This window comes from Chamaea fasciata, unplaced genomic scaffold (assembly GCF_029207755.1).
Source record: "Chamaea fasciata isolate MVZ Bird 193981 ecotype frontalis unplaced genomic scaffold, bChaFas1.0.hap1 SCAF_13, whole genome shotgun sequence".
Lineage (NCBI taxonomy): Eukaryota > Metazoa > Chordata > Aves > Passeriformes > Sylviidae > Chamaea > Chamaea fasciata.
In genome coordinates this window covers 6,768,252-6,796,033 of record NW_027094098.1, presented here as the reverse complement: position 1 = coordinate 6,796,033, position 27,782 = coordinate 6,768,252, and the positions used below count along the sequence as shown (strand labels likewise).

Here is a 27,782-nt window from a genome sequence, read left to right as displayed (position 1 = left end):
ACCCTTCTGGGAAAGATGAAAGGCACAGTCCCTGTAATAAGCCCTTGATAACAGGGTGGAAAGTCTAGAGCCACAAGCTGGTTTGCAGACATTTGGGGAGAAGAGAATTTTAAGCTCAAGGATATCCTGACATCAATCACTGTTCATGGATGACACCAGTATTTAGTTAACCTAGCAGAAGAACCAAGGCACAGCCTGAACAACTTTCTGTTGTGTCTCTGCTTACCTGAATGTAGCTCCCTTCTTGCTTCTGGCTGAATGCTAAAGTGCTGAGGATGTAGAAAAGCTTCCGGATCTGGCATGGGTTCAGTTTCTGTGTAGAGTCTAAAATGGTCTATAAGAGAAGCCACAAACTAGCTCAGAATACCAAGAATCCCTTTCCATATTCTCAAAAACACATTAATCATCAACCTCAGGGAAGATAATTAACTTTACCTTTTTTGTACATGCATGAAAAAGCTACACTCAAATTAAACAAAACTATTACTATTATAGACTATTAAACAGACTAATACTCTGGCCTTAATTGTGGGAGTTCATTCTTTCAGAGGCTGAACGAGGCTCTTAAAAACAAGCTGTCCTTAAGGCACAAACCACCACAGATGGGGGAGTGTTCAAGAAAAGTACTGTTACATGCTTGCCTAGCTGTTTAGCTCTTCCCTCAGTCTCCACTTTTACTACTTTTGGAAATAAGCAACTGTGCAGGTCTGACACTGCTTATCATTCTTAGAACCCAGTAGTCCATTTTTTTTCTCCCCACTGAGTACTTTTCTTCTTTTAAATTTTAGGATATGTCATTTTCCATCTCTGCAAGCAATTTTGTCTTAGGATTCAAATACTGGCGAAAGTACTGTCAGTCTTTCAACAGGCAGAACACGCAGTCCACAAAGGGGGCAGTTTTTTGCCAAGTATTCCATGCCTGCAATTTAAGCATTGTCCAGCTAAAGGGAATGGTCTATCTCAAATTCCCCTGTCAAAAAATCATACAGTCCTATCTTGCAGCTCACACTTTGACAGCAGATACCTTTCACTTCTGACCGCTGCCTTTCTCCACACAGAAAACCTTTAGAGGTACAAGATTTTCCAATACCTCTATTTTGGAGAAGGACTGGCCTATTCTGGATCTGAGGCAAAGTGTTGCAAGGGACCCAAAATCTGGTATAAACCCAGATATGCAGGTACCTTCACAAAGGTGGCATAGCGCATCAGCAGGGACGTGTGCAGCACCACCAAATCCGTGAGCACATCCAGAGAAATGTCCAGTTCTGTCTCACTTCCAACGCACACATGAGTCACCAAAGCAGTCACAACCTCCTAAGGAAAAAGCCACCAAGAGAACCAGAGTGAAATATCAATAGAAAAATGTCTGCCTTGCTCTGCTCATGTGAACTATGTTACTATGTTGATCAAGTACAGATAACCACAGCAATCTTTGTGCTTGAAGTCACTTGCTACCAGTCTTGCTATGATTGTTCCCCATTTTCTTTTTGGCCCACTCTTTGGCACAGATCTCTCTCCAAAGGCTTCCAACTGCCTGAAACCCCGTCCCCTAAAGGATCATGACAAACACTTTTGAACAAAGTGCAAACCCAAATAAAACAGCTGCCATCCACCACACTGTACCTGCTGGCAGTAGGAGTCGAAGGCTGCAAAAGCTTGTTTGTACATGCAGCTGCCAAAGGAGACCACAGCCGGGTGTGCTGAGTGCAGAAATGTCTGAGCAAGGGCTAGGATTGAAGGGAAGAAGTCTTTGATAACCTGAAATACAGACACCATGAAAGAGGAGATTACTGTTTCTTGTTTTCAACATATCCAATGCTGAGGAAAGCTCAATTCCAAAACACCACATGACAGTTACAACAGAGGACATGTGCCTTGGGACACTGATCTGGACTAAAAATTATAAAAGAGAAGTACATGAACATTACTGGAAAGCTATAAATAATGCAGCACAGGGCTAAATCATCATCTGACAAGATCTTTGAGAGCTAAAAGAGAGAGTCCCAAAGCAGGACCAGCACTGACCGTTGAATGGTTTTGGAAGGCATTCTGCATCAGCTGTTCTGGCATGCAGCCCAATCGGATTTTGCTCCTCAAGACCTTCTCAGTTTGCTTCCTGTTCCTGGTGTTTGTAGAATGGATTAGCAGCAAAACTATCAGATCCAGAACCTTTTAGAGGAAATAACCACCAGTCATTATGCCGAAAAATTAAACAGTCCAGATAACTCCAAGTCAAAACTTGAAGCCTAAACTGAGAAGAAAAAAACAGCTCAAAAAGTCTCAAGAGTCACAACTGAAATAAAACCTTATGACTCCAACAGGAGAGAATTAAAGCAGGATAACTCTGTCCCTTAACATTAGGAAGGGATGAATCAAGAGTTACAAAGAAGATGGATGATTGTTATACTTGGAACAAGTCCAATATCAAAAGAACCACTCACGTAACATCACTGGCAAGTTTCTGCTCCAACTACAAAAATCTCTTCATCTACAACCATGAAGAAAGCCCTTAAGAAATCAGGAGAAGAGGACATTTACAGAGCATAACTATTACCTTATGGTCAGACACAGATGTGCTGTTCTCAATAGCCTGAGAGGAAAAAAAACAAGCAAGCTGTTAGGCTACAGTACAATACTGTATCCCAAAACCAAATCAAAAAAGGTAGACACCAAAAGTCTGTGACACCCTGCTCACAGATTTCTCTCCTATACAGCAGGAGACCTATCAAAGTCAGCAAACTGAATCTTGCCAACAACAGTGAATCCAGAAGGCATTCAAAAAATATAGCTGAAAACTGAGTTTGAACAAGGACGTTCTCAAATAACATCAGGCTTGAGAAAGGAACTGACGTACTGAGTAATGAGGACAAGAAACAGCCTCATGGTTTACACTGAAATGTAATTTAAAATTAAATTTAACCTAATATCAGCTGATACTGATTTCTAGAAGGACATTTTCAAACACCTTAAGGCTTCACATAGCTCAGAATACATTTTTCTGCTCTTGCAGAATGAAATCTGTATCAGTAAAATGAAGGGCTAACATTTGTCTTTTAATATCACATTTGATTACAAGAAAGGCTCAGGCTCAATCAAGGAGCCCAAATAAATATGGAAACAAGGACTGAAGCATACATCTTACCTTAATCCATGCTTCAGAGACATCTTTCTGAAATCTCACAGCTAACTTGATCACATCAAAAAGTAGCTTCACACAATTCTGGCTAGTGGTTACTTGGCTCAGGGAAGAACTGCAAATCATCAGAAAGGAGGAGACTCAGTCCCTGCAAATACTGTGACAGAAGATGCAAGGCAGCCCAGCAGTCACAACAGTTACTTAAAGCAGCCACTGTCCAGAGGGAATGCTCTGGCAAGGATAGGGAGTTTCACAAGAGGGTGGAAACAGAGGTCACAGAATCAATGGAAAACATACTGGAGGGAACTTAAAACAGATAAACTAGCAGCAACATTATTATAAATGAAGTTGCTTATCCCCACGCAGACATGGAGGCAGATGGCTCAAAAGGAACTACATCCATGGCAGGGGAGGCTGGCTGGACAAGGAGTGACAAATGTGTTGTATTAGTACCAAGCAGGAAGGAATAAAGGTGTCTGTGCCTTTCCACAGGATAAATTAGGCTTGTGTATGAAGCCAGTTGTGCCAGAGACCAGAAGAGGAACAGTTTAAGTTCTCTTGTCTTCTCCTACCCTTGGAGAATCAGGTAAACCTGTTTAAGTACCTGGCCTGGACTTGGCTTTTAACCTTCTTCTGGGAACTGTGAATTTGCAGGGGCAGAACACACGATGACAGATCCAAGCTCTTACGAAGATCAGAAATCACCTGTAAAGCATAAATCCATGCACAAATCACTGTTACAAATGAGGGAAGAACAGAAAAAGCTGAGGAAAAGAAAACTACTTCCTATAATAACCCTAAAATTACTAATCAAAACTCATATATTTGTAAAGATTCGCAAGTATTTAATCATGTCCAAATTTAATTTTTTAAACTTAGAAAATGAACCAGCAAAACTTTTCTCTTCACCTGTATGTCATACAAAAGACAGATTTTTTTAAGACTTACTCTGTGAAATTCCCACCTATATCTGCTTTACATTGCTGTGAACTGTTTTTATTCTTTCTAGCAGCTGAAGAAGATGCATGACAGCCTCAGGAATTCTGGGACATGCAAGTTTACCAGCCTGACTGCGGTTCAAATGCAGTGTACCAGCACAGACTAGCTTACATGTCATAGGCATACTTTTTTTTACAGGGGTCTCCCTGAAAGGTTTGGGCAGATCACAAACTTCATTTGGCTTATGCTGAGGCTTCCTCAACATATAAAACAACGTTTGAGATCTCAGCAAGGCTGGTTTTGATGCAATATTAAAATTTTACTTGAAAACATTAGTAACATACAGCTCTGTGTGTGAAGCACCTTCCCTCTGTTAAAACACACGCTGGTGTGGAAAACACACACTTCATTATGAAAAAGATACTGTACCTCTACTGCATCTGCTGCCTTGACATTTTGGAGGATGAATTTTACTACTACAGGCAAATCTTCCAGTTTTACAGAAGGGACAATGGTCATGGCAGACTGTCGCACCTGAGGAGAGAGAAACACCCCATCAGCTGCAAGACAACACTTCACAGAAACATAGTTATGCTAGTGGGAAGGAATCCTTGGAGACTTACAGTCCAGCCTTCTGCTCAGAGCAGGAATATTGTCAGTACTAGATCAGATTCACCTTGGCTTTGCTGAGTCTTGAAGAATGGAGGAAACCTCCAATCCCTGCTACCTCTGAAAATTTATGTCAATGCTGCAGACCCTAACTTGCTTTTCAAATGTCCAATCTAAATCTCCTGTTGTGGCCACTGCACCATATCACTCTTCAACAAGAAGAGCTTGGCTCCATTGTTTTTTAACTGGCTTTCAAAAGGGAAAAGTATGGAGGATGTGTAGCCTGCTATGCAGCGCCAGCCTTTTGGAACTATGTAAAACACGATTTAGGCACTCAAATGAACCAATTTTATTTTATTCATAAGAAGCCAAACTCCAAGATGTGCAGCAATGCAACATATCCAAAAGGCACAAGGCCCATCATCATCATCTCTTCTGCTTTATAAACACTCTGCAGAGAAAACCTATTTAATTATTTAATCAGCAATCTGCCTTTCCTTAGAATATAAGTCTAGTCTGGTCACTGTACTTAAAAAAGATGTAATATTGACAATAAGAAGGTTTAAGGCAGTAAAATACTACTGCAGCAGAACAAAGTGCTTCTGCATTTGCTATAACAGCTGTGATTGAAATTCCTGGCTGTTACAGTATGCATTCAGAAAACTTCTCTCTGTTCTTCACTGAACCCCTCATACATGTTTCAAAAACCTGCTTTAGCTTCTGACCTCTTTCCAGCTTCAGGAGCTCAGGACTTTTGATGGCCTACAGCAGACTTAGCAAAATACTTGGAATGAAGAAACAATTCCAGCTCTGGTGTTGCTAAGCAGGGGCTGGGGTCTGCTGAAGTGCTCAGTAAAAGCTCTCACCTCAGCCACAAGTTCTGCATCGAGATCCAGATGAGAAAGGGCATCCAGGATTGGCACTGTCAGCCGCCTGCCCTGCTTCAGCAAACAGCTGATACACAGGGAAAAGAAAACAAATGGTCCTCTTAACAAAACCAAGAATGTATCTTTAGTGTATTGCATGATTCCAGTAGTTTTTGTGGTCATTGCAAAACAAAAATCCCTGAAACTGACAACAACATATACCACTGGCATTATGGAAAACTTGTTCCCTAAATTATTACTCCTTATGTAAGAACTGCACCTGTCTTTAACAGCCTCATGGACTTTCCCAAACCTCATGTTATTATTCTTGGCTGACATCTCAGTTTCTTACAAACTTTCTCTAGTAGCAAAAAGTTGTACTTAAGTTTTGTTAGTTGAAAACCACCTCATCTGCAGCATCCTGGTAACTTTGTCTATGCTCCCTGATTCATTAGAAGCAATGAGTTGTTTTCCACATCAGAAATGGATAGAGGCTATTGAGAATACGGAAATAAGTATGCCTTGCTGATACTGTTTGGATCTCAGCTTTCAAAATACACAAACAGAGAAAAGAGAAGTCTGAGGAGTTTAATTAGTATAGGAAAAATGTGTGGAGTTTTTTACCTAGAAGTTGAGGCAATAAACTGAGAATGAAAACAAAACCACAGTTTGAGATGGTACAAGGAACATGATGCACTGCTTGCAGTAATAACCTGCAACAGTGATCATAGGTTTAAGAGGTAATTAACACCAGCATAAATGTAAGTGATCTGTGCAATAATAAGAATTAGAAACACTCCAACTACGCAAATTATTGTGTAGAATGAATAGAATACATCATTAAAGAAGACAGATGTAAGGACTAGCCTATGGCAGTACTCCCTGGGAGGATTAACTCTTGGCATTAGGTCCCCCAGTTATTTGGATCAGTAATTATACTGGAGAAAAGTATATAAAATAGCTAGAAAGTTCTGTTTCATGCACACATTTACTGTGTTGTGGGTCTGGGGTTTTTTTAATTAATAAAAACCATATTGATCCTTACCACAGCACAATCCAAGACAAATCAGAAGTTGTAATATCCAAGTGACTGATCAAAGACTATCCAGCAGTAGTGAATACTTAACTGGATGCTACTTGTGCTGTCTCCACGTAGTCAAGAGTTTAATAATAATTTAGATAAAAGCAGTTTTGGAGCACTGTCTAAATGCAATGTCTTTTGCTGGATTGCCTGTGCTCTCTTTAAGAGCATAACAGTACAAATGGAATATCCTAAGACAGTGGTATGTGTCCCCAAATGTTGCAGTTAACAGGAACACAGTGCTGTCCTAATACTTCAGTCAGCCCCAGAGCAACCTGCATTAATGCATCTTGTCCTTTTCTGCTAAATGCAAGGGGGGAAAAAACAAAACAAACCCTCCCAATCAAATTATCCATACCTGAGCTCTCTGGCAACCTCACTTTGCTGGGAATCCTCCAGGATCTCAGGTAAACTGGTGATAATATCGTGCTGGATTGGTACTGGAGAGACACTAACCATCTGCATTAACTTCTTGACCAGATCCTGCAGACGAGAGGAGCACTGGTGAAATGCACAAATCTCTCAGCACAACAATATTATGCATCTAAGGTGCAACACGTGCCTGAGTTTATGCCAAATGTCCTGTCACTCATTGTCCTGCTGACATCCTGAGGCAGAGCATAGACTTTTGTGGAACAGTGGTATTTTACAGCTAGGATATAATGATCTTGGTGAGCAGAGGAAACTGAGAAACACAAGCCTGCCAGTGTTTCGTACTCCAGTAAGGAGTAACCCACAGGGACCAACTGATTTAGGGAAAGAAGGAAAAGAATCACCAGAGCAAGAACAGAGAATTCATCCCCACACGCCTGCAAGTATCCAGTACCTTGTTAAAATTAAACAAGAGGGGATTGTAACTTCCTGCCAGCAACAGCTTTAAAATGGGATCATCTGTGTGAATACACATGCACAGATATAAATTTCTGTAAAAGAAGACTTAGAGCAAAGAAAGACAAAAAATAGTAAAAGATGTTCAGAAGTCACTCAGTGCAATCATAATGAAACAGAAAAAAATTAAATCTCTCCTTCAGCATGTGAATGCATAAAAAACATCAGTTCTCATTAGCACAATAATTCAATCTAATCCCATCTGAGAGGCATTCCAGAAATTGTTTGGAAAAAGCATGCATGTGATTGCACCTCTGGTACCCACCTGGCTGTCAAGGAGCCTGTCAAGCCACTTAAACTGATTGACAATGAGCCGGGGGAAATTTGTTCCGAAGGTGCCCACACTGAAACAGCAGGAAAGGACACACAGGTTAGTCAGACCTATGGACTCAAAAGCTCTGCTGCTGGTCAGCAAGACCAGCTAACCTCATTCTTAACTGGTCATTAATACACAGGAAGAACTTCAGTCTTCCTACAGTTTGATAGGAGACAAGTGTAACAACATCCATTTTTCAGAATTCCCAAAGGATTCACAGCACAATTAACAGCTTATCACTTTTACATCCAAGATCCTTTAGAATTCTTGGGTGAAAACAGTTCAGATCTTTTGACTGTCTATGTTAAACCCTCCTCATACAAGATTTCAGTCTGAGACAATTTCTTGGACTCGACCCCTGTGCACACCCATTTGTATCCTGTATTTCAGCACTGGAACAAAAACTGCAGCAGGAGCAGCCTCAGCTTCTTTCTGCCCCTTGGCCTGCCCCACTCACTCTGTAGGGAGCATCCAGGGCACAGGAAGAAGAGATGAAGTGGTCAAGTCCTGCCACTCAAGATCTCTCACTCCACTGTGGTGTTCTATGTTTAAAAATCAAGAGATGCTCTTTCAATTTCCCTTGTTTGAACACAACTTGCAATTTTAAAAGGAGATCTGTTTACATGTCCCAGCCTCATAAAACTCTGCCAGCAGCTGCTTCCATTTTTTTTTTTTTCATGGTGAGGCACTCTGTAGTCCCTGTGCTGAAATAATTCCTAAGCTTGTGTCAGTAGCTGTGAAAAGCACAGTCACTCAGTCCACAATGTCTGCATTTCACCTTCTAGAAATTTGTCTTCTGCTTTATGAACTCACAAATTTAAGGTCATGGTACTTCACAGATTATTTAACACAGGTATGAAAAAAAGCCCACATCAGTGCAAATTGCCATTCAGGTAAATTTGAAGTAACAGCTAAAGTCAAACAGCTGGTGATTGTCCAAAAGAAATTTCATTTCAAGGCAGAGAGAAGCCAGTTTATACTCACATGTCAAAAAAGAATTCAGGGATCTTTTCCAACAACAGTGCTATGACAGCAGGCTAAAAGAAAGGAAAAATACAGTGTTAGGGTGATTTACTGGTTGTGCTGTGGTACTGCCACCAAAATTGACCTTTCAGAAAAGATGAAATATATACACAGAATAAAATACTTGAAAGGTTCAATAAAAGTATTTCCTGTACAAGAAATCTCTTGCCTAATGCCAGAAATGAGGCACACAGCCTAAGAAGTGAAAACCACTTTTCAGAGGGTGGTATAAACTACCCACATAACCCAACAGAATCAGAGAATATGGGCAGGATGTACAATTCCTCTGGGCCAATGAACCTCTCTCTCTCAGACCCTGAGCTGCTGTTCACCACACAGAAAACTAAAGCATCAATTTTAGATAAGTTTGAAAATAGTGCCCAACTCTAGCACTTGAAAAAACATTCTCCACAGTGGAAGTGATTATACCTCATCAGGATTTTCCATGGTTGACCTAAGCCATAATCTCTCATTCTGCCCTGCTGACCTTTGAGAAGAGCCTGGCTCTGTGTTCCGTACACCTTCCAACCAGGTATTTGAAGACCATGAAATTTCCCTTAATGTTCCTGTAAAACTGAACAAACCCAGTTCCCTCTATTTCTGCTTGTCTGCCATTTGTTTCAGGCCTTAAACATCTTTGTGTCCCTACAACAACAAACTGGACACTATTCCAGATGCAACCTCACCTGCCTCAAAACCAGTTCTATTAATCCTTTACTTAAATAAGCAAAATGTTCCCTACAACAAAACCATTGTAAAGAGCAAGCTAAGGTGCCCATACCTGTAAGATCTTAATCCCAAGAAGCAGTTTAATGAGGCTTTCACAATATGAGTGCACCAGATTCCTGCAAGATGAAAGATTCCACCACAGTTGAGTCAAAAACATGCAGGGAGAACAGGCTGTAGCTCTTTCCATGACTGTTTTCTTTAAAAAACTACATACAATGACTTAAGGTAACACATGGTAATCACAGACACACACAAAAGGATTTCAAACTGCACTTTAGCTCTGAACCAGCTCACTCTCTACAAGATTAGAAATGTGAAAGTCTGTGGTGAAGCTGTATTTCCCGGAAAAAAAAAATCTCAAAAAGGAATTGATCTTCACCAGCCCTAGCAAATTTTTTTCACAGTATTTGGTTGTTGCCATAAAATGCCATGGAATCTAACGTGTGCCATGGGCAGACAGTAAATTCTGTGACTTAACACTCTAAACTCCCTGCTATTAAACAGCAATGGACTACACCAGCCATCCTGCCTTGGTGTACACCAGTTGGAGCCCTTAGCTGCCCTCTGGTCAATGTCACAGGACATAACTAGAGACTGGCTCTGACTGAAGGGGAGGGCAAAACACATTTTCTCTACCTCGAGCCCTCAGTCCGTACAGGAGTGCACGGCAAGAGGCAGTTCTTGAACTGGTTCCTGTCCTTGATATGGGATTCCAGGCCACTGATGAACTCCTTCACAACCTGCGAAGCAGAGAGAAGTTATTCCCCCTGAAGGGACACCCCAGTCAACTGCTGTCCTCTAGGATGACGTTTGCAGGCAGATGATGAGAACCAGGAAGAGCTAACCAGGGAACTGCAGACAGAAACTGTGATGGAAGGAATGCTGGATGATAAACGAATGCTAGTCTAGACCATTTCCAGAGGAAACACTGATTGTTCCGCAAAGTAACTCTAAAGCAAGTGTTTCATATTTTACTTTGATTTAAAAAGGCTTTTCCTTTCTTCCTGTTCAGCTGAGATAGCAACATTTAATGTGACGAGGGCTGCACACAAAAAAACATTTGCAATCAAATCACTGGCCTCAGGACTTACACCCTTAATTTGCTGTCTGGGGAGGAGCACCACATCATGGCAGTGTTAATGTGCCAGCTCCCACCCAACACAAAACCAATCCCAGCCTCCACCAGAAAGTTATGCAAGTGATTTGTCTGCTGTAAGAGTCTTTGTCTATTGAATAATATTTCCAATGAAAATTACTTTGACAGTCAGAAAAACAGTGGGACTAAAAGGCTGGAACAGCAACACGGAGAGAACCAGAAAATCTGGACCACAAAAATCCAAGATAAGCTGCTGTGTTGCACACTTTTTTTTGGGGACTAGCAGGGACAGGTAGCTGCATTTGCACATTTCCTACTCAGCAAACAGCTTCAAAAGTGGCTCCTGCCAAAGTTACTTACAGCTGGGTAGGTAGGGTGCTTCTCCAGGGCCAGGCAGAGCTTCTTCTGGAAAGCCATTTGATCAACAGCTAAGGAGACAGTTTAGAAAGGAAATAAAGAATGAGACACAGTCTGTTCATACAACATCACAACAGCTACACCAAGTACAAACTCTCAAGCCCATACACCAACATTTCTGAATTTGCTCTATTGAGTAATCCAGTTGGCAAAAGCCTGAGTGGAACCAGCACTTGTGCTTTCTCTAGTCAGGGCTGAGCATTGAAGACACTGAATACAGGACTTCCTGAAAGCCTTGTCTGAAGTGAAAGGCAACAATGCCACATTTGTTTTCCCATTTCAGAGCTCCTGCCTCTGCAATTCAATACTGTAATGACAGATGCAGTCTAATATTTTTCTATATACCTCCAATAATCTTTCAGAAGTTTTTAGACTTAACAGGTATACACCCAAAGATGTGGTATAATGAGTTTAGGTGATGCACTGAATTCAGCAGGAAAAAGAGGTATTTAAAAAATAAGAGGCCAAATGAAAGTTTGCTTGAATTTTGAAACAAGCTGGCTCAAGCACTTTTGTTCTGCAAGTAAAACACATCATTGCTTTGTACTAGTCATCCTTGCAGATTTTGATCTAAATCAGAAAGAGCAAATGTTAAACTCATACCTATTTCATTCTGTCCCTCCCCAGCTTTCAGCACAATTCCTGATGTCCTGAGGAGCTCTTCAAAGACTCCCTCATTCTCCAATCCACAGAAGACAGAAGCATTTTCCTTATCAGAAATCCGTGACTTCTTAGTTTCTGAGAAAACAAGACATGCTGCATCAAAGATATAAAAAATCAACAGTGTCATTAACAATCAGCACTATCAAAACTGCCATTTTGGCCTTGTCCCTGCCTGGGAGCTGTTGCCTCTATTGATGGGTCTCTACCCCACTATGATGATACCCAAGCACCTACTTGGCAAGTCTGTCTTGCAGCTCTCTTCAGAAGCATCAACTTTCGACAATTTCCTTTTTGAAATCATGGTAACAAAACCTTTGTTGTTGCCTAAAAAAAATGCAGGAAAAAGACAAGTGCTCAATTAATCTCTTTTTAAGCAGATCTAGAATGTGTTAGTGAATAGCAAAAGGGAACGTGACAGAAATTGAGAGTGCTCAAAGAAAGATTGCCTGGGTAACCAATATCACATCACATTTTTCTGCTGTGCAGGTTGAAATTTTAGAGCTTGTCATATTTAAATAGCACAATACAACACTTTTTCTAAAATTCAGTTCCTCATAAAACAAGAGTAGGCTTTTCATTCAGACACCAGGCAAATTAAATGGTAAATTAAAGTGAGCAACTATGAGGACTCAGATTGCATTCACTGAGCTAAACTCAAAATCCTCTCCACATGCCTGGGCAAAGCAACAAAGGATCCACAGATGAGTGTTCATGAGCCCAACCACATGAAGTGACCCTGTTCATGTCCCTAACAACAAATCACAGCCAGTGAGCTCTGTCAGCATAAAACTCCATCTAACCCATCCTCTTTTGGAGGGGTGGCAACAATTAAAAAAAAAAAAAAAAAAAAAGACTCACCTTTAAAACTTAAAGGTTATTAAAAAAAGATGTGTGCACATCTCAAACTAAATTTTAACTGCATGGCAGGGGCTAGTGAAATGAGTTACAAAAATACCAGTATGGAAGAGCAACAGTTAAGAAACAAAAGTGCAATGAGCCTTTCACAGCTGTTTCAGGTGTACAAATATCTGAAAGACGGGTGCCAAGAAGATGGTGCTGGGCTCTCTTCAGTGGTGCCCAGTGATGGGATAAGGAGCAATGGCCAAAACTAAATCACACGAAGTTTCACTTCGACATGAGCAAAATCCTCCTTAGGCTGTGGACGGCAGAGCACTGGAACGGGTGCCCGGGGAGGTGGCGGAGCCTCCCTCTCTGCAGACATCCCAAACCCACCTGGAATTGTTCCTGTGCCACCTGCTCTGGGTGCGCCTGCCTTGGCAGGGGGGTTGGTCTGGGTTATCCCCACAGCTCCCTTCTAACGCTAACCCTGCTGTGGTTCTGCTCTGGGTGCGCGGTGCAGCCTGAGAGCGCAGCCCGACCTCAGGCGGGCACCGCGCCATCGCCCCTGCTGCCACGGGCTGGGCAGCGCCTGCGGCGGCCGCTTCACCGCTCCTCAGCCCGGCCCTCCTCACCTGAGCCCTCCTCACCTGAGCCGAGCCGAGCTCACCTCCCGTGCTGTGCCGTCCCCTCCGGTCGGGACGGGACACCCGCCGTCCCCTCACGCCGCTCCCGCCGCCCGCACTCGAGTTTCCCGCCCGCGCTGACGCGTTCCGCCGGCGGCGGAAGGGCCGGGCCGGAAGCGGAAGCGGGGCCGGGGCGTGCGGCGGCGGGCCGGTGTCGGCCGGAGCCGGGCCCGAGGCGGCACCGCCGCCATGAGCGAGCCCGAGCTGCTGCTGGACTCCAACATCCGGCTGTGGGTGGTGCTGCCCATCGTCTTCATCACCTTCTTCGTGGGCATGATCCGGCACTACGTGTCCATCCTGCTGCAGAGCGACAAGCGCCTCACGCAGGAGCAGGTGTCCGACAGGTCAGGGCCCGCCTCACCCCCGCCCGCGCCCCGCTCCCCCCCGGCCCGGCCGCTAACGCCGCATCTCTCTCTTCCAGCCAAGTCCTGATCCGGAGCAGAGTCCTTCGGGAAAATGGAAAATACATTCCAAAGCAGGTGCGGAGCTGCGCGGTCGGGCTGTACAAGGAGGGTGGCTGGGGAAGGAGCACAGAGCGCGGGGCCGTGTCCGGGCCGTGCCGCGGGAGCAGCAGCGCCCACAGGCCCCGCGGCGTCGGCGCTGCCGGCTCACCCCTGGGCCGGGGCCGTGTCCAGGAGTGCGGATTCTGAGGAATCTTGGACACGGCACCGCTGTCTATGCCTTTTCCTTGACATTCCTCTTAGGTGTCACTGCTCGATGTTTTAACTGTATGCTGACATGAGATGTGCCTCCAAGCTGTCGTGTTTAATATCTGCCAGCAAGCGCACAGTGATGTAATGCAAGCCTCGGATAACGAGGTGGTCATACAATGTCAGCTGAAATGTTTGCTAAACTAAAAATGCATCACCCGCGTTGGCTGTGCTGGTACCAAGTGTGTATTTTGTGAAATCCAGGGGTCAGCTGGGCGAGTGAAAATGTTCCATGTATCAGTATTGGTGCTCCACCAGCACAAAAAATTTGCACGAAACACTAAAAGCTTATTAATCAACATGGGTTTCTCTTCAGAGAATCCTTATAATTACTTCAAAAATTTTAAAAAGCCAGAGATCGGGTAATCTGGATGCAGAAAAACGTGAGGAGCTTTAGAACACATGGGCAGTGAGGCACCAGTCCCAGGAAGGTGTGTTGTGGAAGAACTCACAAGATGTCTGAATGTCTGAGCAAGAATTAATGCTTCTGTCTTTTTACTTCTTATGGTGTTGGCATTGTCCTTTTCTGTTTTCAGTCTTTCCTGTCCCGGAAATATTTTTTTAATAACCCCGAGGATGGATTTTTTAAGAAAACAAAAAGAAAGGTAGTGCCTCCTTCACCAATGACAGGTATGTTCAGGTACCCTGACTGCAGCCAGGTAGAAAAACCTGTCAGTGTCTGCTGAGGGTGGAGGGTGAATCAGCTTTGCAGGAAGTGCAGGCAGTGTGAGGGAGGGGGTGGGAGTGAGATCCCTCTCTTGGATAACAAAAACATTCGATTGCTTCATGTGGCTGAACTTCAGCCTTGAGCTGCTTGCAGCATCTCTGGAGACCTGACCTCCTCAGGGTAACCAGGAGTGGGAGTCCTGCTCTCATTTCCTTTTGCTAGTGTTTTGCTCTAGCTCCTGCAAGGACTTCTCTAAAGTCATTTAATTTAATTAATCTATGCAGCAAAATAGGAGCTTGTTGTCGTTCTTCTACCCAGGTCAGCTCACAGAGGGGAGAGGCAGATTCAGAGATCTGGGGCAAGGGATGGGGTCAGGCACAGCACAGAACACAACACCTCTGTGGCACAGCCACCACCACACTGGCTGCTCATCTCATTTTGCAAAGTATTGTCAGCAATGGAAAATTATAGATACTGGGATAGGATTGTTGTCTCATGCAGTTTCTTAATTAAATTATCTGACATGCAGTGACTTGTTTCTCTTTATTGTGCTGTGCTGCTGCTTCACATCCCATCTATGATTTGCAGATCCTACCATGCTGACAGATATGATGAAAGGGAATGTAACCAATGTTCTGCCTATGATCCTCATTGGTGGTTGGATCAACATGACATTTTCAGGATTCGTCACAAGTAAGTGTCTGGAATAACATGGGTTTGCCTGTGTTTCTGAAGATGACCTTGAGGGTCTGAGCTGCCTCAGAGATTTGCTCCTCGACCTGAGAGCAGTCAGTTAAAAGCAGCTTAAATTTGTCTTGAGGCACTGCTGCTCTTCACTCCATGAGCTGCACAGATTTGCTTATCCCATTGCAAAGGGGGGAAATTGTTTTCAGAGTATTTGCCACGGTCTCAAAGGAAATAGCTCGTGTACTCAGGAACAACTGTAGTGACAAAACGAGTATTTTGTTAAAACTGCCTAAGCTTCAGGTTGGTACAATGGATTTTCCTCTGAATCTGTCCAGGGAGTTGGTTACTATGTGGAGTGTACACATCAAAAATACTTAAATTCATACTTCTGGGGTTGCTTTTCTATACTGTTTATGTGATAACTGTTCCTTTAACAAGACACATTCCCTTTCACAGTCACTGAAGTAATACTTGTGAGGGTTTGTTAATCTGATTAAGTTTCAGAAAGTCTTTTCATACTAAAATGAATACAGAACTGCAGCTTTTTCAAAAATCAGAGTTAACTTTTTATTGTGCACATTGCACTCAGACTACATGAGATGTAATAAAAGAACTACCTGCTCATTTTGCCTTGTGCTTTGCAGTCGTGCAGTGTCACTTTGTGAAACTGTGATTTTTCTTTTTCTCTATCCTGCAGCAAAGGTCCCGTTTCCTCTGACGCTGCGTTTTAAGCCAATGCTGCAGCAGGGAATTGAGCTGCTCACTTTAGATGCGTCCTGGTAAGCACCTGTCCTCAGCCAGCAAGGTCCAATTCCCACTTGGAAAGTGCTGAATGTGTTAATAGCCCTTGGATGGTCTGTGTGCTGCTGGAATGAGGTCACAAGCCAGCTTTGAACTGACAACTGTGCTTGTTCTGATTTGTCAGGGTGAGCTCTGCTTCCTGGTACTTCTTGAATGTGTTTGGACTCAGAAGCATTTATACTCTCATCCTGGGCCAAGATAATGGTGAGGCACTTGTCATTTCTGGGAACTGGCTGCCCCTTGCATGGGATATTATCTGAGGGAGGCTGGGGAAAAGATTTCTAAGTTTCCAGCCAAAAAGCTCCTTAAGTCCTCTTTGTTTCTGTGAGCTTACTTACTGTCCATGGACCAGGTTTGGGCACGTGCAGCAAGTGCCCAAATCTCCTGCACCAGTCACTGGCTCATGAACTTCCATGGTTGTTAGCCCAGGCTTTCTTTCCCGTCAAATCAGTGTGCAAAAGTTTTGTGCTCGTTTGTTTCTACAAGTATTGGTTTTAAGGAAAACTGCAAAGATTTCTTAATGTTAGATGTGGGGCAGGACAAATGTGCATTAGGAATGTTGAAAACTATTTTCCTCAGTTTTTCTGCATATTTTATGTAAATCTGGCTAAGATGGAGCAGGTGGGAGCAAGATGTCTTGTGAGGACTCCTGGCACAGCAGTATTGCGTTCTGGCAGTTGCTGCTATGTTCTCATCTATAGATAAAAACCTTCCCAATGGCACCATGCTCCAGGGAATGCTATTTAGTAACAAAAATCAACCTCTCATTTCTCATTTGTAGCTGCAGATCAGTCCAGGGTGATGCAAGAACAAATGACAGGGGCAGCAATGGCCATGCCAGCAGACACTAATAAAGCATTTAAGGTACAGTATTCCCACCTGCATTCCTGTTTGTGTGAGCTCGCAGGGTCGTAGGCTGCATGTAACTCATTGTCTCTCTGTGTCGAATAAGGAATTGCTCTGGATTCCTGTTCCTAAAATTAGAGCTGACAGCTTTTGAAGGCTGTGGGAGTTGCTCTGGGCCTGGCAGAGCCCAAATAACCCTGAAGTAAACCTGATACCAGGCATTGCTGATACGAAAGCTGAATTTATGTCCCATCCTCTGCTTTTACTGAGGAAGGGTTTTTTTTTACCTTGAGGTGTAGTTCCAAAGCAGAAGCTGGCTCTCCAAAAGTTGTGTTAACAGCGCAGCTGAGCATGACTTCAGCAGGCACCTGGTAGAACTTGGGTAAGAAAATCAAGTAAGCCAGTCAGTGCAATCCATCAGGATTCTACTGTCTTGAAGTTCTCCTAAAGCACTTTCCATAGGCACTGGCTTATTAGACTGCCTCTGCCTTTCACAGGCAGAGTTATGCCCAGGTTTATGCACGAAGGACAGACCTGGTTTCTGGGTTTGTGTACTGTAGAAGAGGTTTCGCCACACTTAACCTGCTGCCTGGGAAGTTGGGATGGTCTCCTCCTGCAGTTTGTTTTCAGTAACCTTCCTGGTTAAAAAATCCCACACCGCCCAGGCAGAGAAAGGCTCAGCCAGGGAGGAGGGTGGCTGCAGTTGTCAGCAATGCTGGAGCAGTGGCTCTTCTGTCACAGTCAGCACTGATGTGCAATTCCAGCCAGTACTGACTCCACTTCCACCCAGTACTGGCTCTCCACAGCATTTCTGCCAATTCAGCCTTGCACGGACCAAAACCCACTACGTGCTCCAGGAGAAACAAAAGGGGAAAAGCTCACATTGCAGGAGAAGTGTTCTGGCCAAGAAATACAAATCTCTTGCTGGCCATCATGTGACATGTTTTTTTGCAGGCTTTGTGCACAGGTCTGTGATCAGGTGCAAAATTTTTGGCCTTTTACGTGTTGTTATCAAGTAACTCTGAACTAAAGAATTAACTCACTGCAAAGCACTTAACCCATCAGAACAGAACTGGCTGTTAAAGAAGCAATGGACTGTTCCAGAAGGTTAGAGGGTTGGCAGAAAGTAGATAATGTAGTTTTTCTAATTCCTGTGATGCAATTGGTATTGACCAACTAACATCTAATTAGGTATAAACCACTGATATCAGAGAGTTGACAGGATTGCCAGGTTTTTAACAGAAATCAGTGTTTGTTGCAGCTTTTAAAGCCAGCATCACTTTGTGTAATTCTTGTCTAACTAATCCTGTGTTGCTTTTCCTTCTCTGCTTCTGTTCACTGCCAATGCAGACAGAATGGGAAGCCTTAGAATTGACAGATCATCAGTGGGCCTTAGAGGATGTAGAAGAAGAGCTCATGGCAAAAGACCTCCATTTTGAAGGCATGTTTAAGGAAGAACTTCAGACCTCCATCTTCTGAATTTGAGAGTGTGCTTTTGTCTCTTCTTGTAAAAGTTATTTGAAAAGAAGTTATCTAAAATTATATAATGTATTTTAGCAAGGCTGAGAATAAAAGAAAAACATGATGTTCAGAACTGCAGTGCCCTCACTTTGATTTGAGTCCAAAGACTCACATGCACACTACTTCCCCATTAATTTAATCCTTCCAAAGTCCATTTGTCAGCACCTGAGTGCCCACACAGCCCCTCCTGCCTGGGAGCAGGGTGTTGCCAGAGAGTGCCAGGCTGCTGTTTACTGGGGTAGATGGGGATAATAAATGCTTTAAGCTGCCCACCTTGTACTGTAGACAACAGGGAGCAACTGTTCCTGGCTTATCCCTCTGCAGAAACTCCTCAGACCTCTTCCCCAGGCAGAACAGTCCCAACCTGGAGAAATGCTTTCATACTCTGGCTGTTATTTTTTTCCCTGCTTCTTTATTCTGAGTATCTTTTTGTCAGGGTGAAACTGTAAATACTTTTCAAAGCAGGAGGAACCAGGACTGTGACACTGATTTTCTGTTCTCACCAAATCATCTTCCCAGTGAACAGGGAAGCTGGCCCTTTGCTTTCCCTTCTTCCCATGATGGGTTTCACACCATGTTTTGGAGGTCAGCCCTTGACAGCAAAGCTCAGCAGCTGCTGTTTCACATTAAGGGATATTAACCTGCAGGAGCTCCAGCTGAAATCAAGCTCCTCTTGCTCTTACACTGTAATTCTGGCAGAAGATTTCAAACCTTCTCACAAGGGTTTCACAGCCCACCTTGACCTGCAGGACTGGGACAATCCCACTCACAAGCTCATTGCACTTCCTCAGCTTTTTCCAGCCTGCTCTCACAAGTGTGTTCAGGTTGCCTTAAGGAGGAAATTACAGAGACTGCAGGACATCTACTTTAGTGGTACAGTCACAGGCAGCCCTGATACCCCTGGAGAAAATGGACAGAAGGAAGACCAGGACCTCTCAGGGATCTGCAGAGGAAGAGGAAGGATGAAACCATAGCTGAGGGTGCCCAATGCCACAAAAAAGCAAGGACAGCTTTGCTAAAGCACCAGGTAGCAGCAACCCAGCACTGCAGGGAGAAAAGGCAACCCTGGAGCGAAGTGAACCCTCTGCTGTGCAGTGTTGTGCCCTCAACAGCTGATTTTCTCCCAGATTCCCACTGGCTCTGCAGGACTTTCTCTCCCCAGCCCAAATCACTCCTGGAGCACCAGGCATCCTCACAACCACGTCATCCACGTAATGAAAGCAGAAAATACAACAGAACCCAGTTTCAGTGCAAACCACTCTTTAATTTTTCCTCTTTGTACAACAGAGCCAGCCACTTACAAAGTGCTAGTCTAAAAAACAGTCTGGTATTACAGCACACACACACCAGCCAAAGCCCAGCAGCTCAGAGGCAGAGAAAGCAGAGCCGGGCCACTTGTTCTGCAGTACAACAGTCTGTTCAGCATCTGAGATTGAGCCCCACGGATGCATTTCTCAGTGTCAGCACAGGTAGGGAGGCAAGGAGGAGAATAAAAGCTATTTCAGATTGACTTCTCTTTTTGAAAGGTCTTTTACTGTCCTCCCTTTCCTCTGTTCCCCATTTTGGAATGCCCACATGACTTACGCTCAGGGTAAAACAAACAAAAAAAAGCTGATTAGAGTAATTTCAGTGCAGTGCTACAGCTTAAAAAATTGCTTTTTTGCATGCTCCCCTCAGTAATAAGGAAAAAAAAAATACAGTATTAGGAGTTGCAAAAACAAAACAGCAGAAGCAACTAAGCAATCGTGATCTCAAAATTCAATTTTTAATGCTTTAAAAGCAAAATTCCACAAAGGAGAATCACATCAGTAACATGCTGGCTAGAGACAATGCCCCCTCCTCCTCCCCATCACCCTCCAGTGCCCTGGCAAAGGGCTGCCTGGTGCTGCCCTCCCAGGGTGCAGGGACAGGCACATTGCAATTTTCTACCAGGCCTGTTGCCTGGAGCTGCAGAAAGGTGAGGCTGAGCTGGCAAGTCTGGAATTAAATGGATGAGCACTGCTAACCACCACAACAGAAGGCGATGGCCAGCACCAAAGCCACAGCAGCTGCAAGCACAAATTCCAGGGGGAACAAAAAGCACACTCATAGCCAGTCTCAGCCGTTCATACTGTGAACACAACTTGGATTCAAGAAGGAAAAACCCTCCTGTTTGGTTGACTACCTTGAGCTAGATTTTCCCCTAAAAAATACAAGCTAAGGCTCTGGAATTTTTTGTCATTTTTGACATGGAAGACCAGCTCTCCACTGAGACTCACAGGAGTCTCTTTTCAAGAAAGCTGGACTTGAGTCCTAAAAAGCAACACACAATTAAGGAGGACAGAAGGAAGAGCATTTGCCAGTTGTGACAAAAGGATGGAGCAGAACCATAGAACAGCAGAGGCAAACAGGGCCTGGGACAGGACTCTTACACCTGCAGCTCCACAAGAGGGTGATCAGGTGAGGATATAAAAGGCAGCACTCAAGGGTGGAGGAGGGCTGAAAGAGCAGTCCAAAAAAACCGAAGTTGCAAGAGAAAAGGCTAAAACCTCACAAGATCCATTGCATTGGGCTGTCACCTGTACAAGTGACAGCCCTGGGGACACAATGCTGAGCTTGGCTGGACACATAAATGAGCAAAAAAAGAATAAAAATGCTGTCACTGCACAAACCATAGGAGAAATGCTGGCAGCAGAAAAGTGCTTACAGAGCAGCCTGAAAGTGAGGGGTATAGGAGATGGAAAAGACAAGAAATCATCAGTGTTATGGATGGTATTGTCTCTGCAGAAGAACAGGAGCCAGAGCAGCTGTATCCTGCATCTCCATGGGGATCAGCCTTGCACATATGCCACACCACAGGCAGGTATGATTCACTTCTGGCCAAGATTTCTGCATCACTGGATTCAGTGTTCACATGAAAAATAGTGAGTCAAAACTGCCCAGGAGAGCCTCAAATGCATCAGTGAAAGGATGCAAGCAAGAGAAATATTTGTTGCTTTGCCAGGAGACCTAGGTACAATGGCAGAGACTGCAACAGAGCAGATGTACAAAGATTTGAACTGAGCTCCAGAAAGGGTGCAGGAGAACCCTGACACAGGCAGGGCCCAACAGCTACATCAGAGAGTTGGCAGGAAGCCCCAGCGCCGATTCACAGAATCGTACCCACCATTCTCCTCCACGGGCCCCTGCAAGGCTCAGCTGTGCCTGGCTTCCAGCTCAGGCTGTCCCCTCCCAACCCCAGCTACAACCCTCAGCCCAAGAACCACAGCCCCAACCCCTGCCTCTAGCCACACAGCTCAGCCAGATTTTAAAAAGAACTTTATTGAAGCTCCAATATATATTATTTTTGGCCTCTAAATACCCAAATGTCAGCACCTATTCCTGGCTCTTCAATGCTATTCTGCAACCCCCAGCACTCAAATCTTTCAGTGCTTGATTTTCTGCTTGACCCCTACAGAAGGAAGAAAAATTTTCAGGCGCCTCAGGCATTGCTTTACAAGAGCAACCACTACCATGGTGGCTGAGTGCTGGAGGTGGTGCTTAGTTGGTGTCCATGCCATCACACTCTTCCTGGGGAGCAGAGGGGGCAGAATGTTCCTCACTGTTTCGGCGCTGATAGAACAGCACGTACGCGGCTTTTGTCTACCAAACAAAAAGAAAACCCATCTGAAACCATCCATCCCCGCAGCTTGGTTGCAATGTCACGGCCGAAGCAGGGAACCACACTCTCAGCACAGACCTGGAACGGACTCCAGCCAAATACTCACCACTATTTGGTCTTCTGAAGCCACCGAGACACTGCTGTCATCAAAGTAGTACCACTTGTTGTTCACCTTGTTCTTTGCGTAGGCAGTGTCTGTCGGGGGAGAAACTGCAGCTCAGCATTCCAGGGAAGGCCAGCAGGGAATGCACACCTGGGACACTGGGACTCCAACCACATGTGCATGGGAGGCCAGGAGCCAGCTTTGGCACTGCCTACCCCAAGCCTAGTTAACCAACACACACATCTTCTACAACATGCCAGCTGGCCCAGCTAGTCTAGGACCAGGTTCCACATACCAGGTTTATCCCTGACAGCTGAGATACAGGGAAAAGAAACTTAGGGAAAAACGATAGTAAGCTTTGTCCACTGCCCTTGAGTCAGAGCTTTCCCAAACACACATAGTTTAAGACTCTGCATTTTCACTTGAAAGAAAAGTTTTCTGCTGCTAATGGATCTGATCTGGTTCTTGCAAGAATCCTCACTCAAGGATTAAGTTAGAAGTCCCTCAACGTCTCTTCCAGCCAAGACTTCTGAGACTGTGACCTCCAACCTCAGAACATGTGCCCCTTCAGCTACGGGAGTTCATCCTCTTCTCATGGTAAATTGCTTCTGGATGGTTTTACAAGTGTTACCTACAGCATGGATCTGCATGGACACCTGATACAGGTAACACCTACAGACACTTTTCATCTATGCTGCAGCGAAACCATTGACAGAAAACACAGACTCAGCATGTACCAAACTTTTATATAAGTGGGTTTTTCTCCTGATGAAATGACATTTTCACATGTCAGTCCTTATCCGTGCAAAGGCGGAGACATTCTACTGTCAGCCAGTGCCACAATTTCAGGTTCAGCACTGAAAAATTTTGACACCACTCATAAATTGGAGAACACCATCACACAAACTAACCAGAGTCCCACAAACATCAGTCAGACCTCAGGCCAAAGTGCTACCTATCTGCTGTCCATATCCTAACAGGATCCCAACATGATACTCGCCTGCACACAGAACACAGGTAAGTTTTGGACTAGACACCTTAGGTGAGGGCTATTGCAGGCATCCCAGTGCAGAGCCCTCCTATATCCCCTCAGCTCACATTTCCTTGCACACAAAGGACACAGCAGCAGTTACTCACAGTGGCCCACTCCCATGGCTCCATAGTGATTGGAAACTGCAATGAGGTCATACACATATGAGCCTGCTCTTGGGTCACAGACAAACTCGGACATGTTCAAACCCCTGGAAAGAAACACAAAAGTATCAGTACACCAATAACTATCACTTTGTAGGAACTGAAGCAGGGCACCACTGCTGCCCTGCTGCTCAGGGGCCAGGTGTTGTTAGTGTGAAGACCAGACTAGTTACCCCTCCCACACAAGGCAGGTCCTGACAAAAACACCAAGCGCTGCCAGAAGGTTTAGAGGGAGGTGTTGAATAAAACACAGTTTGGAGTGTCCCTGTGTGGGCAATGAAGAGTGAGACAGGAATAGTAAGGGATATGCTTCATCCCACAGCAGGATGCTAGCAAGCAGAAGCAAAGGGACAAGGCAGGCTTTTGTCTTATAATTGAGCAATACTCAGTACTCAAGTGCAGCACTGCCCAGAAGATTTGCTAAAATTGCTATAGAAGCTCTCTTGGTTGAATCACATGGGCTTAACTGAATTTCAGAAGAAACAGTACCTGCTAGTAACAAATGCTCTTTGAAATGTATAAAGCTGAATGGTATTAACAAAAACCACCCCCGAAAAAACTAACCCTCTCAACTCATGCCTGCTGTCCAGTCATTCAAACCCAGAAAAGACCTGCTCCAGTTACAGCCTTTACAACAAGCCCACACAACAGAAACATCAGATGTACATATTTCTTGACTAAGTTCTTCAAGCTCTTCCTATCTTGAGGGAAGAATCCTACCTGATGGGGAATTCCACAACAGTGTCAAGTTTATCCCTCCAGTATCTGCTGTATGAGAAGCGTTTTAAATGTACCACCAAAATCCTGGGCAAAGACCACAAATCAAACTTCTTTGTGGCCTGCTGATGTTTCTTACAGTTAGGGCAGTACCTAAAGAAGGAGTAACAAGCAAGGAAATTAATGACTGCGTCAAAAGAAAAGCTTCTGGCTTTCCATTAAAGATGCCTCACTAGCACAAGTACAGTCCCTGCCTTACAGAAGGCATATTGCCTGTGGAATATGCAGGTGAACACACTGCCTCAGAGAATTCCAAACTCCAACTTGCTTCCACTTTATAGTTCTATGGCAAGTATATTAACTGCACTGTACAAAAATTAGCTTTTAAAAATAGCCTGGTCATTGGAAGCTACATTCCCACTGACTCATTTTTTCTTAAACACAGGCAGGAAACAAATACTTTTATTAACCCATGTCCACAGCCAACTGAGTCAATGACTTAATACAGATCTGACAGATTTCTCAAAGATGAGGACAAAAAAACAGACCTGGAAAATTATAAGAATCCCATGAAAAAACACGCAAACTCAAACAGTTATGGTATATTACAGTAAATAAGGCAGGCAAGCAGAGGTTCTTACCACGGGTCATGTTCACCAAGTGTTTCCATAGTAGTGAAGAGCTCTATGCAGTCTCTGAGTGCTACTACAGCCTTCTTCTTCTGTGGCTGCAGTATGCTTCCATGTTTTTCAAATGCCTAGTGGAACAGATGGGTGTTTTATTCAATTTCATAAACTCTGTAATCCCTGACATCGAGAAATTAAATGTTCACTTTCCCCACACTGCCTATTTCTGCAGTTCCTTCCCCACCCAGACAACCATTTCCAGCTTCCAGCCACTCCTTTCTTTTGCTAAATAGTCTATAAGAGAAAATGTATGTCCTCACTTGGGTTTAGAGCTTTTATCAAGATGGTAAAAACTGTCTCATTCTGTTAAAAAAACCAGCTTGTTCTGTTACAAAAGATGACCCAGCAGAAAACTGTTTACTGTCATCTTTTAAATACCATGCAAATTTACGCATAGATAACTTATGAAGAGAGCTACTACAACCTGTGCCTCCTGTTCATCATAAAGCAACCTCCGTGTCTCAGAATCCCAGTCAATAGCAACTGCAGAAAAAGCTGCAAGAAAGAAGAAATATTTATTGTACAGGTGTAAAAAGCAGGAAAAATAAAAAACAGCAAGAAAATAATTACCATTCAGTTTTAAGATTTTTCCTTCAACAATGGAGTTTATCTCCGAGGTCCCAGAGGAATTCACAAGGCTAAAAGTGAAATGCTGTTTCTTGCAAGGCTGCAGGTCTCTTGTTGACTCCACTTGCATACAACCCTCAGAGTGGCAGGGATCACCTTCTGTCAGCTTCTCCTTGCCTTCCTCTCCCCCATCCTGATGCTCCATCTCTTCAATGTCGCCTGGAAAAATATTTCAAACAAGGACAATATTACAGGGCTTCAGTGGAAGTTTGGCCTGACACCTCCCATGGACAGTTGTTTGCATCAGCCTGTACAACACACACCAGTTACAAGGAAAGCAGTGAAAAGGCACACAGAAAGAGAAACCTCTGCTTGCTAACCTGCTACATCTGAAGCTCTATTTTGCCCTTTAGCAGATGCCAGTTTAGGAGAGTGCTCAGTTTGCAGGTTAACGACTCCTCAGAGCACACCCTAAGAAGCATCCCCAAGAGAGAATGTGGCTGAGTGTCTTCACGGACAGGAATATGTAAGTCACCAGGAAAGTTATTTTCATTCTTTGGGGAAAATTGGCAGATTTTTTTCCCCATTTAACTTATTGCAGCTGCTACCCTCAGGGCTACACTAGTGAATCTTTTTAAACAGGAAAGGGAAACACTCATATGCCATCAGCATATGATGATAAAAGCCTCCTAGTGAGCATGTGGCCTAGGAATCAGATTACTGATTCTAGTCCTCCAACAGACAAATTTCTCCACAATCTTTGTGACCCAACAGGCCAGTTTTCATTACCAAAAGACATCTCAGGAAGGGCTGCCTCTGGAGGGACGCACCTGGACACCTCAATTAAGCAAGGACTTCCCTAACACTGGCCAGGATGAACGCACATCCACACCCTGTTCTCCAGCTGCTGCACATCTATCTCCCTAGGAAGGAAATGGTCTACAAAATTCTCCCCATACCAAGCAGATGTCCAGCACAACAGTGTGGTTTAATCATGGTGGAGAAACAACCTGCTAGAGCTTAAGCCAAATACATACAGCACAGAACAAATGCTGTTAGAAAGCTTAAAGTGCCAAAAAGCTTCCAGCAGACTTTGAAAGGGCTTTACCTTCAACCACACCATTGGAGCCATTGCAGGTCCCTCTGTCTGGGCAGGGTGGGGAGTATTCTTCTGCCAGAGGGAGTTTCACACAGCGGCTGAAGAGAAGGGATACATTTATTACACAAACATACTGCAGCTGTGCACCAGAATAGCAGCAATCCCCTCTATCATCAGCTCTTGCTGCCCAATCCCCTCCAGCAAACCAGACCCCATCCAGTACAGCACCATTTACATTCACATGACAGCACTGAGAACCCTCAGAACAAGTCAAACAACAATTTCCTGTATCTCTGCTCTCACTGCTTATTCCATGTTTCATGGCTGTGTATCGAAAAGGCAAAAGTATGTTATGGTGGCCCCACCTGTGAGCCCTGAAAACATGCCCTGAGTTCTGCTCCTGACTCCTTTTGCAAGGCTGAGCCAGCAATATCTGTTACAAAGCCCAAAAAACCAGGACCTTGAAATGTCCCTGGGGCCTCCAGACACTAAAGCAATGCAACTCCTGGTTTATACAACCCACACAAATCAAGGAAAATTCTCCCTGTTAACAAGGATTCAGTAATCCTATTACAATGGAATTGAATAAGCAACATAGGATTCAAAGGTAGAGCCATGACTTACCTGATTTGCTCCAAAACCACACTGTACAGGTGGTCCACGGTGAGCTTGTGTTTGGGCACAGATATTAACAGTGGCTGCCCAAAGAGCACAGTCCCTGAAGTATTGCTGGATTGCCTCACTGTCTTTTCCCGAAAATAAATGGAGAGAGTAACATACTCCGAGCCATCCTCACTTGGCTTGCAAACTTCATACCTGTTTGAAAGATAGGTATTTCCATGGGTTATTTCCACTGCCAAGAAACACAGCAGGTAGGACCAATATGAACTAAGTTCAGCGAGTCTCTCCAACAGCATGAGGGTTGTGCTGTCCTCATGCTACAGAGCAGTTCCCTGAACACTCCCTATGGCTCACAGTGGCACAGGACACACACCTGCAAACGACTCAGCTGCCACCTTCCCTCTGTCTTTATTCCTAATTCAAACCCTACTACCAGTCATCTCCCAAGATGCTACCCTGACAACTCCACAGTGCTTCAACCACTGAAAAATACTAAATGTACTTTGAAATCCCTCTGACAGTGTTTGTTCCCCCTGGAGAAAGAAATCTTCTTGATACCTTAGGTCTTGCATTCTCCCAGCCTCTCAAACAGTTTTATGGCCTGAGCTCACATCACTGAGCAGCTAATGTTTCATAA

At 44.2% G+C, this 27,782-nt stretch overlaps 3 protein-coding genes across 4 annotated transcripts in view; 1 reads left to right on the top strand and 2 right to left on the bottom strand.

The window, feature by feature from the left end:
* FANCD2 (FA complementation group D2) overlaps positions 1-13,306 on the bottom strand; it is a 34,929-nt gene extending 21,623 nt beyond the window's left edge. Inside the window, exons 1-18 of the mRNA XM_066195105.1 lie at positions 13,251-13,306; positions 11,998-12,087; positions 11,704-11,838; positions 11,044-11,111; positions 10,224-10,327; positions 9,640-9,703; positions 8,820-8,872; positions 7,785-7,863; positions 6,990-7,114; positions 5,551-5,638; positions 4,505-4,609; positions 3,741-3,841; positions 3,143-3,251; positions 2,555-2,590; positions 2,026-2,169; positions 1,624-1,758; positions 1,183-1,314; positions 227-334 (exon numbers count right to left, since the gene is read on the bottom strand). Of these exons, the coding sequence (XP_066051202.1) occupies positions 227-334; positions 1,183-1,314; positions 1,624-1,758; positions 2,026-2,169; positions 2,555-2,590; positions 3,143-3,251; positions 3,741-3,841; positions 4,505-4,609; positions 5,551-5,638; positions 6,990-7,114; positions 7,785-7,863; positions 8,820-8,872; positions 9,640-9,703; positions 10,224-10,327; positions 11,044-11,111; positions 11,704-11,838; positions 11,998-12,064 (1,653 nt within the window). The 5' untranslated portion in view covers positions 12,065-12,087; positions 13,251-13,306. The remainder of the gene's footprint in view (positions 1-226; positions 335-1,182; positions 1,315-1,623; positions 1,759-2,025; positions 2,170-2,554; positions 2,591-3,142; positions 3,252-3,740; positions 3,842-4,504; positions 4,610-5,550; positions 5,639-6,989; positions 7,115-7,784; positions 7,864-8,819; positions 8,873-9,639; positions 9,704-10,223; positions 10,328-11,043; positions 11,112-11,703; positions 11,839-11,997; positions 12,088-13,250) is intronic.
* A 93-nt stretch (positions 13,307-13,399) lies between these two features.
* Positions 13,400-18,591, top strand: EMC3 (ER membrane protein complex subunit 3). Its single transcript, XM_066195106.1, has 8 exons — positions 13,400-13,630; positions 13,708-13,765; positions 14,533-14,626; positions 15,252-15,356; positions 16,048-16,129; positions 16,276-16,355; positions 16,933-17,015; positions 18,348-18,591. Exons 1-8 carry the CDS (start codon positions 13,476-13,478, stop codon positions 18,474-18,476), a joined length of 786 nt encoding a protein of 261 aa, XP_066051203.1. The 5' UTR covers positions 13,400-13,475; the 3' UTR covers positions 18,477-18,591.
* A 3,207-nt stretch (positions 18,592-21,798) lies between these two features.
* The window catches only part of USP4 (ubiquitin specific peptidase 4), a 32,101-nt gene continuing 26,117 nt past the window's right edge, over positions 21,799-27,782 (bottom strand). For both annotated transcript variants that reach the window (XM_066195071.1, XM_066195072.1), the window contains 9 exons: positions 27,149-27,340; positions 26,534-26,622; positions 25,429-25,644; positions 25,283-25,353; positions 24,814-24,929; positions 24,176-24,325; positions 23,399-23,502; positions 22,265-22,353; positions 21,799-22,139 (listed from right to left, as the gene is read on the bottom strand). In XM_066195071.1, the coding sequence (XP_066051168.1) occupies positions 22,038-22,139; positions 22,265-22,353; positions 23,399-23,502; positions 24,176-24,325; positions 24,814-24,929; positions 25,283-25,353; positions 25,429-25,644; positions 26,534-26,622; positions 27,149-27,340 (1,129 nt within the window). In that variant the 3' untranslated portion in view covers positions 21,799-22,037. The remainder of the gene's footprint in view (positions 22,140-22,264; positions 22,354-23,398; positions 23,503-24,175; positions 24,326-24,813; positions 24,930-25,282; positions 25,354-25,428; positions 25,645-26,533; positions 26,623-27,148; positions 27,341-27,782) is intronic.

Coding starts and splice junctions, on each gene's coding strand:
- EMC3 (XM_066195106.1), top strand. CDS start 13,476: ATGAGCGAGCCCGAGCTGCTGCTGGACTCCAACATCCGGCTGTGGGTG. Junction 13,766..14,532: donor GAAAATACATTCCAAAGCAG/GTGCGGAGCTGC, acceptor TTCTGTTTTCAG/TCTTTCCTGTCCCGGAAATA. Junction 16,356..16,932: donor CATCCTGGGCCAAGATAATG/GTGAGGCACTTG, acceptor TCTCATTTGTAG/CTGCAGATCAGTCCAGGGTG.